Raw genomic sequence first — 14,396 nt, 5'->3', positions numbered from 1 at the left:
TTGTGGTTCCGGCCTTTAAATCACCAGACCTCTCGGCAGGTGAGGCCTCTTTGGATGCGGTCCATGCTCTGAAGATCTACGTGGACTGCACGGCTTCCATCTGGAAATCAGACTGCCTCTTCATCTTATATGGATTCCATAAGAAGGGATCGCCAGCTAACAAACAGACTCTGGCCAGACGGATTTGCATGACTATCTCACAGGCTTACACACAGACGGGCCTTGCTGTGCCGACTACAGTCTCTGCTCATTCTACTCGCTCTGTGGGTCCCTCGTGGGCAGCGCGGCGTGTTGACTCAGCTGAACAGCTATGCAAGGCGGCCACCTGGTCTTCTGTCCACCCCTTACTTAGGTTTTATGCCTTTGATACATGTGTCTCTCAGGATGATTCCTTCGGGCATAGCGTTCTATCAGCTCAGGAGCATTCCCGCCCTTGAACAACTGCTTTGGGACATCCCCAATGTCTCCCTGTGGAGCCCTATGGACCCTGAAGAAAAGGAGAGCTATGGGGAGAGAAAAAAAAAAAAAAAACTTACCTTGGTTAACTCTCTTTCTACACCCCCACAGGAAGACAATGGGGGTGTACGTGGTATTTGGAGGACCGGAAACCCCAACAGAAAAGTTTTTTTCAATCCCAGGATGCTCTGGTCCTAGCTTCTAAGTGTTTTCATCTCCTGGTCACTAGTTTCCTTCTGTGTGAGTGATTCCTCAGTGTACCAGTCTTCCTTCTCTCCTATCCTGGCTTGGGCAAGTTAACAAAACTGAAGTGCCCTCAGGCTGTGGGCGGGGCATAGGGGGGGGGGGGGGGGGGGGAGGACCAGAGAATCCTGGGATTGAAGAGCATTTGCTGTTGGTGTCTGGGTTTCCAGGTCCCACCTACACCCCGAATGTCTCCCTGTAAACCCTATGGACTTTGAAGAAAGTTAACCAAGGTAAGTTAAATGTCTTAATTTATTTAGGATTTGAGGAGGTGAACACAGACACCAAAGCTATGAATGTCACACTGATGTACTTTAAATTAAATCTTTTTTTATGATTTAATGGAAGACACTCCTCCCACCCATATATGACACAGCCTTTGCTTTTCCAACCAGCCCCAAAGGATAGAACTCAGCAAAACTAGAGTAGAGATAACACAATCTCCAAAAAAAAAAAAAGTTCCCCATTGAATTTAGAGAAAACAGAATTTTTGCATTTACCAATAAGTCCTTTTCTCTGATTCCATGGGGGGACACTAGAGACAAAAGGAGCTTAGGCACGTTTAAATAAAAGTTCTGCAGCTCTGGCTCCTCCAACTGTATACCCAGATTGGCTGTGTCCCATTTCATTGGTTAACTATGCCCGGAGGAGTATAAAGGAGACGAGAACTCTCCCTCACAAAACCAAACTAGGAAGTTGTAAAAAGAGTAGCATAACAGAAATAAAAAAAACAAGGGTGCTCAGTGTCCAACAATCAGAAAAAAATATATTTAAAAAGGTATGTACAAAAATCTTATTTTCTGCTATTTCCTATTCAGACACTGTAGAAGCACAAAAGCTGTCATCAAGAGAAGGAACACTCCTGAGTTGCACTAAGCACCCTGTGCCCAAAACCTGAAGTTCTGGATGCAAAAATATCAAAAGGGTAGAATTTTGCAAAGGTGTGCACTGAGGACCAGGTAGCCAATCTGGAAAGCAGTTCAGTGTATGTATGCCCCTTGCCTTAGAGATTCCAACGATCTTGCCGAGTGGGCTCCAAAATTTTCTAGCACAAACTTACTTCCAAGGAATGGAGTCTCAGTCCTACCTCTAAACTGTCCTGTAGGAAAGATAATCAACCTAGAGAGACTGAAAGATGGTGTGAAAAAAAATGTATTTCATCCATAAATGGTATTTCTTGGAGGAAACCGGATTCTTGGCTCTCAGCATGGCTTGTGCTACTGCATCACTAAATTCTTTTGCTTATAGGATGGACACTTCAGTGGCCACCCCATTAAAGGCAAACAAGGTGAGATGACGAAAAGGACATCTTTTAACTTTTATTTTTTTATTATTTTATTATTTTTTTTAGCACTCTCGGTAGCATAACTACTATTGGGGAAATGATAAAAGACGAGTAGTAATTTTCCACCTTGTGGTTCAGCCTGGACGCCATCATGTTGACGTTTGGTCAACATCAGTCCACCAGTGGATGGAAAACCTACAGATGGAGAGACCATTCTTCCAGATGCAGGTCCTGATGGATTACGTAATTGGCTTACCAACTTTCCACACCTTGAATTAAGATTGTAGTGATGGAAGGAACGTTCTTTTCAGCCCATCTCATTATGCAGTCCATTTCTTTCATTGTTTTAGCACTGTGTGCCAGCATGAAGGGTTCGATTAGTCACAGCAATGGCATGGACTGTCCAGACCTTAATTGGCTGACCCTGCAGTATAGACTGACCCATAGTCAGAGCATTGAACACTGCTCAGATTTAAAACATATAGATTGGCATACTCCCTGGCTATCCAACAGTCCTAAACCTGGCCTGAAGGACAACTGCTCCCCATTCTCTGAGACTGGTATCCATGGTAAACAGAGTCCAATCCCTTATGGTGAATTGTTGCCGCTGTTGAGAATGTTGGCGTCTAACCACCAAAGTAGCGAATGTCGGGTCAAGAGTGTGATATATTGGTAATTTAACTGGAGGTGTAACGTATTACTTTGTGAGGTGCTCTATATAGAATTCTGTGGCTTGAAACTACACTACAGATGTGTTCTCATACACCTATCCTTTTTGCCCTACATGGCACAACTTACATGCTCCGCCACATACTTTCGTACTTATTTTTGAATTTAGCGTATTATTCGCATCAGCACTATATCCAAAGTCGCTTATAGTGTCCTGGGAACATTGGACACATTTTTGGTCTCAATGCTGTAAAGTCGCAGATTAAGCACAACGGTCGCGGCTAGAAGCATGGTACAAACACACACACACAGCAGCTGCATGCAATGCTAGCGCCAGGGTCAAGAACATGCATTGCATCTGTCACATTATTTGGTAAAAAACTGGTGCAAAATGCATGGTGCAGATGAGTTGCAAAGTCTGGAGCCCCGTTTGGCGCTATTGTGTATGATTTAAAGATAGGTGTATGTGGACACATCTGTACTTGGAAAGTCAATATCATTTTGCATTGCACATTCACAACATAGGGTCTGATTCAGAGCTAGACGCAACTGCGATTACGGACGCAGATCAAGCGTTTGCCTTCATGTGTGTACAAGAAGCACTGCGCTGCAATCGCGTTGCGACTACCAAAGTAGAGGAATACATCGTAAAGTGAGTGACAGGCTGTCAGCGTTCGGCGATGTTGTACACATAAGATTTGCAACCATTAGCATATTTTCACAACTGCGATCGCATTAGCGTGCGTCTCTGAATCAGGTCCATAGTGTACAGACCAAAACCTCTTTATGGAAAAACCGGTTACAAGGTTTCATACAGTTTATTTTCCCATAGAAAACAAACATCTTGCTGATGTTGAATTGGACTTGCAGAAAAATATTTCTTTGATACCGGTTTAGACAGGACTTTGCCAATAGTTTTATAACCCCCCCCCATGCTGTAGATATGCTGAAGGGAAGGGCCCAAAATGTTGCACATCTGAACAGGCTCTCTCAAATCTGAACATGCTGTTCACTACTACTTGAAATTTAGAATACATTGTTAGGACCAATCTGAGTTCTTGGCCAGAGAAAGTTTTGAATAAAAATCTAATTTTCTCTCTTTCAGTGGGGCAAGGATAAGGTTCTCAAAAAGAACAGGAGTTGGCATGAGTCCTTTCATGCCAGATGTTTTTGGTTGTCTGGGTGTAGACTGGTGGAGAAGAACCTTCTGGGTAGAGGACCCTTGAGGTCCACTGCATAACCCCTGCTGACTATCTTCCTCACCAGTTGTGCAATACTGAAAAATGCCATTCGTCCCTGAATGTCAGCAGAGAAATTCAGATTTTGGCTTTCCTTAGGCACTCCTCAAGATGATCCGCTCATCTTTCAACCACTGTATAGACCCACAATGAGACCAAAGTAGGTCTCAAACATTCTATCTGTACTGTTCCTAATGGTGTCAGATTTGGGAAGTGGGATGGCAGTGATTTTAAAAAGGAGGGCAATTGGAGTACGTATCTACTAGTGGTGAAGACTCCCATTTGCACCTGTCCCTGGCAGGGAAAAGATAAAAAGAAGCCAGGGACTGAATGATGTGCTTACACTGGGAACTCCCATTCCTTCCTGGAGATGTACCCCCAGATACCCTATGGGCTGACTTCCACTACTGGAGCTGTCCGATACATACTACATCACCTGTCATTAGCATTTGGTGGCAGTGTCTCTCCCTTTTTTTTGTTTTTCCTCACGTTTCTATTCCTCCATTGCATTATTGAAGAATCTTTATCAGATAATATTTTTTATTAGTGTTTTTAGCTAAATCAGATCCATCTTTTGACAGGCTGCCATTGCCATCTAATGGCTAGTGTCTAACTGCATGGACAGCTGACATCTGCATTCATCGGTTCTCAAACTCGGTGCTCAGGACCCCAAACAGTTCATGTTTCTAGGTCTCTTCACAGAATCACAAGTGAAATAATTAGCACCACTTACAGATCTTTTAAAATGTGTCTGTGAGAAATGACTACATCTGTGCACCTGCTGGGTGACCCAGAAAATGTGAACTGTTTGGGGCCTTGAGAACAGAGTTTGAGAACCTCTGCTCTACATTTAAAGCACTGTTTTTTTTAAATGGGTTCTTTTGTGCATTTATTTCAATTGGATTATTCTAAAGTCTAATACTTGCCAACTGTTGGAGTCCTATTGTATACTTTTACTGTATTTGTACTACTTATACAGTGGCACGTCTTCTTACAGTCTCTGTGTTGCTACTGTGCTCTAAGAATAATTACCTGTCGTGACCACCAAAAGGTTACTTTTCCTAAGTTACACGTCTGTTTATTCATTGTTTAGTTTCTCAATCTGCTACCTTGTCTCCCCACTTGTTTCCCCTTTGCAGCTGTTGAGAAATTCTAGGTTTTCAATCCAACTGTCATACTGTACCCCTGTAGTCATACATTGCTACGCTTAAAACAGCAAAACTGTACGTTAGATTTTCTCAGCAGATCTTGTAATAACAGGTCTTAGAACATCCCCACCCATGCTGAGCCAGTCTGTTTGTTGCTTCCCCCTCATCTCATCAATGGAACAGGTCAATTTTCCAATGCTCAACACTACTGCATTTGAGACTCAAGTGGCATAAGAGGTATTGAAGCTGCTGCTGCCCAATATAGAAAAGATTTGGGGTGGTGCAGATAATGTACGGCTAAACCTGATATCTGATTTCCACTTGTCCAGCTATAGCGAATTAGAGGTTAGACTTTGCAAGATTTGATGCATCACCCCTTTCTAGTTCAGTATTTGCCCCTACTGCCATAGTAACTTTGTAATGATGATCCTGTTACACTGGATGAGGGGACTAGTGTATTGGAGGGTACTTTTTGAGGAATGCAGTCTCATTAAAGGAGGTCGGAAGTCCAAGACGGGACTATGGATAGGTGTCGAAATCCCCACAGCCGCCTTCCCGATCCCCAGCAGGAGGGGGGAGGTTAGGGTTAGGTGCCACCAAGGGGGTTAGGGTACTCACCGGCACTAAGACGTTAGACTCATTGACAAAAATGACCAGATCCTGTGGATTTTGGGTGGTACCGCAGCAGACTACATCTCCCAGCAGCAGGAATAATAGAGCACGGCTGGAATGAGGAGGCTGGTGAGAGAGGAGAGTGGAGTGCAGGAAGGAGCAATGCCAGCCATTAAGATTGCACAAGGGACCCATAAGGATTTGGAACCCACTAGAGGTGGTGAGCAAAGTGCCCAGCACTGACTGTGCAGGGAGAAGTAGACGTTAGAGAGAAGAGAGAGTACCAGCCCTGGGGCAGTAGCCAGGAAAAGAGGTTTAAGTGGGGACCTAAGATGCAGAAAGCACAGCTCAGAGTAAAGATAAATAGCCATATTCAATTTAGAGACGAAAAGCCATTTTCACCTTTTTTTGCGAAAATTTTGCATAAAAAAAAAAATAAAATTGCCAAATTCAATTCCAGGACAATTTCGCCTAAGCGGAAACAATTCTCCAAAAAAGATTCCCCAATCAATAGCAGGTGAAAAGAAATGTAAAATCCTTATTTTGGGGTGCAAACGTGGGGAAACGACTCAGAACCCTCGGGACAGCCCACCAAAGGACAAATATGCAAAAACAAAACAAAAAAAAACAAAACCTAAAAACACCCCATAAAAAACGTCATTCTTGGGGTGAAAATTTTAAAAGTAGGGGGATAAACATAAAAAGTAGCGAAATAGACTTCTTGGGGGTCCCCCAAGTATGCGTCAGGTGTTTTTGGGATTGCAGGTGCATGCAGCAGGTGGATTTTTCATGTTTTTAATAAGTTCACTTTAGAGACATAAAAACATGCTAGCACCCATTTTCAAGTACCCCAAATTTGACAGGAATACTTATTTTCACCAAAAATATAGCTTTATGCCATTCTTCACCACTTTTACAAAGACGCTAATAGCAAGCAATTGACACAACTTAAGTACCCACAAGAGTCTTATTAGGGCTATTAGTACACATCTATATTGATTCCCTATGTTAATGTATATTTTTCTGGGGTACAGACTGATTTCCCTAATTCTTTCAATACTTTTCACATGTTATGCATTCGCCTATTTCCAAATGGAGCGAAAAGTCGGACAGGCGAAAACCTCGCCTCTAATTGAATACCCCTCAAAGTGTTCATCAGCAGAGCAGCCAATCTGTGGATACAGAGAATATCCCGGGGACAGATACTAGGTTGCTAATTTGGCCAAATTATGATGGGACGCAGAAACTGTAGTACCCCAAATACTTTAATGGTTCCCTTGTACCCACAGATTCTAGCCCTACAGACACTTTCGTCTCTGTAGGGCTATATGAGCTTGGCGGCATACATTTCCCCGAGTGTTCAGTGATCCCAGGCAGCTAAATGCAAAAGTAGTATCAGAGTTTCAACAGCGACATTTACTTGGTGGAGGTAGTCTGATGTGCGCAGATATGCTGAGTAAAACATCTCCTCAGACCACCCAAACATCAGGAAAGGAAACCTTGCCAAATAAAAAAAAAAAAATTACATAAAAATAAGTAAAAAGCTGCCTATGAAGCCTGAAAAAAGAAAAAAAAACTCACAAGAAATCAAAATTCATTTATGACGACACCTATTGACCTCTTTGCAAGCCGTCTGAAACTGGTGGGGGTGTTGTACATTTTGAGTGGCAAGGGATAATGGGAAGGGTGCATCCTTAATAATATTTTTTATTCAACAACTTCATCCCCATAAGGAAAAAATATGAGGATGATCACCATATGAAACGTAGGGGGAGATGTATCAAAGCTTGGAAAGATAACAGCGAAAGTACCAACCAACTTGTAACTTATTTTTGAAACATCCTGTAAAATGTCAGTTAGGAGCAGATTGGTGGCTCTTTCTCACCCCCCCTCAGTTGCAACCATTGCAAAGAGCTGATGTTGGGTTCGTTGGTTGCCTAATGTTTGCCTTCCTTTGGTACTGCACAGCTCCTCCTTTGTTTTACCTCTTGCAGCACACTTCACTTGTTTTTTCTCTATATGTATTATTGTTCCTCTATTCATAAATGTTTAATAACCAGGCAACTTTAATTCTCCGTTCAAAAATAGCTGCAGTAGTTGGTTACATCCTGTGGAGGCATGCACTATATTTATGAGCATGCAGTCTGTCAGCTCACTAGACAGTAATGTAGTGTTCATTCTAGGAATTTCTTGCTGGGTGCTGATGACTGAAGAGATCATATTTTAAAAGCAAACTTTTAGATTCCACACTAAAGCTGTGTAGCGTATTAGGAAATCTAGGAATAGTATTATATGTGACCACCCAACATGACCCTTCAATGTCCCTTATACCTCCTGACATGCTAAGACCCCATCATACCACATCACTGCCTTTCAATGACGCCCTTCCCTGCTAAGCCACACTCCCATGGTGAGGATTGCAATTAGAATATGATGGTACTCTGGGTAACAAAAAGGAAAGGGAACATTTCTTAATTTATAAAATGGGTAGGGTATGGTGCTCTGCAAAAACAGCCTAGCAGGAATACTAGTAATGACATCAATGATGCAAAATATAAACATGTATACAAAATACATTAAATATTTGAGCTTTAAGTAATGCAGTGTTTCCGAACTCCAGTCCTCAGGGACCCCTAAGTGCATGTTTTCCAGGTCTTCTTGGTATCCCAACTGAAATAAGCTCCACCTGTGGACCTTTTAAAAACGTGTCAGCCAGTAATGAATACAACTGTGCACCAACTAGGAGGATCTGTAAAACATGCACTGTTAGGGGAGCGTAAGGACTGGAGTTGAGATAATTGGTGGATCAATACACACATACCACAGACACTTGCTTCTCGAGAAGTGTGAAATGCATCTCCAGGAACTTCGCCAGGCTAAGAACCTCACTTGTCTCCTGCGGTCCAGGATCCACAGCCTGTTTGAAATGGCCGTCTAAACAACAAACTGTAAACTGACAGCATTCGATCAGAGCCTGACACGACCATCTATCCCCAGAGGAACAGGATCCACTAAGAGTCTCTGCCATCTCCACCAAATATTTGCCAATCCCACGTGACTTCTTAAACTCCTGAATATCTAAGGCAGAGTTTAAAAGCATTAGCCCAGACTGACAGCACCTGCCAGACTCCTTCAAGCAGGCAGACGCTTGTTGGATGGCCACTCTGCTCTGGTGGAAGCAATTACTTTTACAGAGTATGCGAATCCTCTCTAATGTCAGTTCCACTAGACACATGAGCCACAAATGAGACCATTTTCCATGTTCTTTTAAAGGTTTTAGCAATAGATCCTCAACACTTTGACTAAGAAAACACGCATCAGCTTGACTGCATGTTTTTCCTTTGGCATCAAAGGCCAAAATTGCATACTTGGTATGTCGAGCTATCGTAATTGTAGAATCAACATCTGAAGTGGACCATTCCACCATCATCAGGAATCGCAGAGCATGTAGTCGAAGGAACAAGGTCTCCTTGTTATGAGGGCACGGACTCAGCTTCTGTTCTTGCTCCCCGGCTGCCTTCCACAGACACTGAAAACTGCTTTTAGAAATTGCTGAGAAGTCACCCACGTTCTGTTGGTCGGATGGGCAATTACGGAGGTAGGAGTACAGGAGATCTGACAGCTGAGTGAAGGCCTTATTTGAAGATTCCCGTGCAGAAAAGTTTTTCAGGAGATGAAATAATATCTTCTCCAGATAGAAGGGTGTGCGCTGGGAGCTTGATACATAAAAACCTTGACTTGCAAGCTCTGCCAAGTGCACTAAGCTATCTAAATGCTGTCCATGGCAAGATGCAACTGCAGCCCAGTGGTTACAGGCACGAAGCACACGGTCACAAACAACACGCTGATCTGACAGCTGATCTGGTCGGGATGGGTCAAAGGGAACATTTGACAGACATGACTGAAAGGTAAGAAAAGTGTTGCATCAGTAACCATAGCCATAAAAATAGAATACACACATTATAGATCAAATGCAACTAGCTGTGAGCATCACCAGAATCATCAATAGTCTTCAGGTGGCACTATTTAACATCATTAAGGAACTTTTATGTACTTCAGCGGTCTATTTGAAGAATCCAATTTCCCATAGACTGTACACTGGATACCTTTATGCTACATTGTGTCAGCTCCGAGATACATTAGATCACAAATCTGAGCTACAGAGTTTATTTAGACTTATATTAGGCTATTGAATAAGATTTGTATTTTATTTCAATGTTAATTAATGTGTTTTTATGCCTGTTTAAACCATGTTTGAATAACTGCATTCGGTATGATTTACCGCCGGCCGCTCAAATCCCGGCAGCCCGACAGAGGAGGAAATCCCGATCGTCCTAAAGGTAAGCATAAACTAACCTAAATCTACCCACTAACCCTCCTTTAGTGTGTGCCTAAACCTAACCCCCCCTTCCCCGCCGCCTAAACCTAACCTCCCCTGGGGGTGCCTAACCCTCCCCCCTCCCCCTAGCCTAACCCCATGTCCCCCCCGGGAGCCCTAAACCTAACCTTCCCCCCCCACGGCTGTCCGCGCTCGGCGTCCCTTCGATTGGGATGCCGTGTGCCGGTCTCCCGGCATCAGTAAAATGACAGGTGTCTAGATTTAGACACCTGTCATTTAACCCTCACCGGGATTAAGCAGTCGGGAAGACGGTGGTCGGCATTTCGACCGCCGGCTTCCTGAACGTAAACCGAATAATAATTAAAGAGTAATATTGGAATCAACTGTCAGTTTTGAGCGTTTTACATTTTGTCTATTGTTTGTGGGGTGCAGAACCCACTTGTGAGCTGCTGCAGACAGCTGATATTGGGAGTTATTTGACAGCGCACCTGCTACTCCTTTTAAACGTGTAATAAATGGCAGTTATAAATTACAACATAATAGCCATTATTGATTTCTATGAATAGTGAAAGGGTTACACACATGCGAAAAATGCAAATAAAAGCACGGGACATCAAAAAACAGGTTGGACATATGAACTTGCACTTGACCATCAATTTTACATGCACCTTGCATCACTACCCAACACTATTGGGGGAACCTTAAGCTAGTTACACACCTGAACAATGTAGCAAAGAATGCGCGGCCAATACAATTTCACTTACAATCATACGATCCTAGAACAGTTTTGAACGTACACACCATGCAAACATCGGGACGGCACGATATATTGTCAGGGGATTGCATCCAATTAATCATTTATCTCTAACCCTATGTGCGGTCATGCGTACGCACTACACGATGTGCACCACATCGTACATTGCATTGTCCCATCTGACGTGCAGCACATCAGATGGGAGGATGCAATGAACGACGTGTATAAACTATAGATTAGTGTGTATACCCATACGATGGTCATGCAGAATGGTCTAATCTACCCAGATTGCTTCATAGAACGTGTAGTGTGTACCCACCTTAACTCTTACATTGGCTTCTTTCTTCCCTCCTTTCCCCAGCCACATCATGCAGATCAATACTATTGCTGGGTACACGCTAGACGGTATGACGGTGTGTAGCCAGCTGCAACACGATATATATCGGGGAGTCCGTACACACTGCACATTCTAATGTACGACCATCTGATATGTCATTCCCCTGCTACAACCAGAAGCACGTTGTACTGCAGGCAGATCTGAAGATACATCGGACGACACACGGGAACACGCAATAGTGCGTACACACACTAGACGAGAAGGACCATTTGACGATCCGATTTGCCCAAAACTACAAATCGTCCACTATATTGTCTAGTGTGTACCCAACTCAACACAATCACATATGTATGACTACAGGCTAACACAAGATCAACAGATTGATTTCCTGAAACACTGTGCAGCCGTAAATATTCTAATGAACTAATTGACCACAGCTTGTACTAGCTCAGCCACCTATTAGAATCTGCATACAGAACTACTAGAGACATACCTGGAAAATTTTCCCCGCCCATTCATACCTGCACCACAACACCAACACCATCGACTTCACAAAATAACCACCAAATTCACTCCCAGTATTCTCCACTGCATACACCAACCTAAACACATGTATTGCCAGTAACTGTTCATTTTGAATCTCTGGGAGATTTAATCACCAATTTGATGGTGAGAGTCCACCTTATAACAGGAAATATAGTGCAAGCTCCATTCAATGAAAAGTTATATCAGGGCAGCGCTGCTTTAATTAACTTTCCTATACATCACTCATTTATTTGCAAACTGTTACTGAATACCACATGTATTACTATAAAAAACATGTCCAAGTTTTTCACAGCCTTCACCTTAAGATCTGTTTGAAGCTTCTGCACGGACTCTAGCGAGGATGTCAGCTTTGTAAAATCTGCTGCCTTTAAGGCCTTCATTTTCCTTTACAGTGTTATCTGTAAGGGAGAAAAAGTAAAATCGGTTAAAAGTATAATGATGCACACACAGTCAGATTTTTCTTCAGTTCTGAAGGATAACGATTTTAAAAAAACGTTCAATCGTTCATCTGAAGGAAAATCTGACATGTCTGAACGATGAGCGTTCCTGATGGTCAGATAACGATAACGTGTTTGCAGTCAGATTTGGACAATTCCATTCATTTTAATGCAGTCAAAAATCGTTCGTAGTTCACATCGTTTATCTGACTGTGTGTATGCACCTTAACACACACATACATATGGCCATAGCAGTACACTAAATTAATTCACTATAATGCCCTTTCCGTATACTTTACTATATCTATGTTGGTCTGTGCATATCCAATGAACAATTTAGCTACAAATGAAAACGAAAATGGATGTACTTGGCTTTTGCAATAATAAGTAGACCCATGGAAGCAGTCATGTCATATGGGCGGCAGGCTTTGATGCAGGTAATACAGGTTGAGTCTCATATTAAAATATTCCAAAATACAGAATATTGAATTTTTTTGCATGACTGAGATAGTTCAAATCTTTGCTTTTTTGATGGTTCAATGTACACTAAAACTTTGTTTTAGGTACAAAATTATTACAAATTTAAACATAACCTATAGGCTGTGTGTATAAGGTGCATATCAAAACAAATTAATTTCATGTATGTACACAAACTTTGTTTAAGCCAAATTTATTGAACATATTGTATAAAATTACCTTCAGGCTGTATGTATAAGGTGTATATAATACATAGATGCATTTTGTGTTTAGATTTGAGCCCTATTCCTAACACATTTCAATATTGTATGCAAATACAGACATTCCTCACTTAACGACAGAGTTCCGTTCTTACAAATAGGTCACTATAGTGGAGCCATATGTACTTAATACAGGTAATCATTTTTATTTATTCTTTTGAAAAAGATCTAAAGGAAACAAACTTGATACTGTAACTGTTTTACTTTGCATAACTCTTACATACTGTACAGTACAATTAAAGTTATTAAAAAAGAAAGAAGATTCAGAACAACATTTTAGTAACTGTACTATGGACTTACGGCCAGCTGGAACCCAAACGGCTGTTAAACATGTAGGTTGTTAAGTGAGGAAGGTCTGTATTCCAAAATACGGAATATTCCGATATCCAAACTACCCTTGCTCCCAAACATTTTGGATATGGGAGACTCAACATGTAGTGGTGTTATAGGAGGCAGAACACAGATGGCATTGCTCACAGGGGCATTACGGTGGGTTTAGAGCCTTCAATTTACAGAACACAGGGGACGATTTTATAGCTGTGCAGCAAGTACTTCGCCACCATCAGACCCACGAATTATAAACGTATTTTTACTTATTAAACTAGCCCTGTAAGTGTACCCTATGGAGAGGGGAGGGCACGGGCTGTCTACGCATCCAGGGAGTGCTCATTGTGAGACCCCAGAGCACACAGCACAGGAGTAAGGCTCCATCACTAACACAGCACAGGAGTAACGCTTCATCTCTAACAGCACAGGAGTAATTACGCTTTATTACTAACACAGCACAGGAGTAACGCTTCATCTCTAACAGCACAGGAGTAATTACGCTTTATTACTAACACAGCACAGGAGTAACGCTTTATTACTAATACAGCAGAGATACAGGACCCGAATGTAGTAACATGCACACTAATACACACATACAGCGGCCACACGTCCGTTCACTGAACAGCTCCGCAGTGTATAAATCGTCTACACTGTTACAAATAACCGCTGGAAAGTATGCCTGTCCGCCGTACCGGTGCTCGGTGAGCCAGCAGCAGCTTAGCAGTATGTCCGCTCTCTGCAGACTTCGTCTCGCGCCTCCTGCCCGGCACCGTTTTCAAACCTCGCGCTACAGCCAACCCGCTTCTGCAATCGCTTGTCAGTCATCTGACGCGTTGGGCCCCGCTGCATGCCGGGAGTTGTAGTTTTAGCAGGGAGGGCATGGCCCTGGGCTATGCGCTTGGGCCCCGCTGCATGCCGGGAGTTGTAGTTTTAGCGAGCGCACATTGGGGTGCTGTTTGATTGGTTGGGGGCTGACGTGACGAATCGATTTGAAAAACGGTCAGGAGGAGTCCGGAATCCGGAGCTGCTTGTGCCTCTAATAAACAGGAAAATTGACAGGCCCAAACAGCGCCCCCTGCCCTGCCCTGCTGTGCCCTGTGCCATGGCACTGGTCGCACTATCCTAGTTACAGCCCTGACATTATATGTAAAGTTATATATTAGTTTATTAGTGTCATGAGTTCCAACATAGACCGCCTTCAATTTCTCATGAACGTGATTCGGCTTTATTGTATGTAGTACACTGTAAACGGCTAGTTTTGGAAGAAA

The 14,396-nt window shown here is 42.7% G+C and overlaps 1 protein-coding gene across 2 annotated transcripts in view; it reads right to left on the bottom strand.

Annotated features, from left to right (window-relative positions):
- The window catches only part of ESPL1 (extra spindle pole bodies like 1, separase), a 113,873-nt gene extending 99,920 nt beyond the window's left edge, over window positions 1–13,953 (bottom strand). Inside the window, exons 1-3 of one of the 2 annotated variants that reach the window (XM_088469163.1) lie at window positions 13,821–13,953; window positions 11,927–12,025; window positions 8,473–9,552 (exon numbers count right to left, since the gene is read on the bottom strand). In XM_088469163.1, coding sequence (XP_088325289.1) covers window positions 8,473–9,552; window positions 11,927–12,007 — 1,161 coding nt within the window. In that variant the 5' untranslated portion in view covers window positions 12,008–12,025; window positions 13,821–13,953. The other variant, XM_088469164.1, reaches the window with a different exon arrangement.
- Window positions 13,954–14,396: the final 443 nt, after the last annotated feature.

Source organism: Taudactylus pleione, unplaced genomic scaffold (assembly GCF_031769625.1).
Source record: "Taudactylus pleione unplaced genomic scaffold, aTauple2 ptg000089l, whole genome shotgun sequence".
NCBI classification, from domain to species: domain Eukaryota; kingdom Metazoa; phylum Chordata; class Amphibia; order Anura; family Myobatrachidae; genus Taudactylus; species Taudactylus pleione.
Note: the sequence above shows the minus strand (reverse complement) of the source record. Positions and strands in the feature narration are given on the sequence as shown.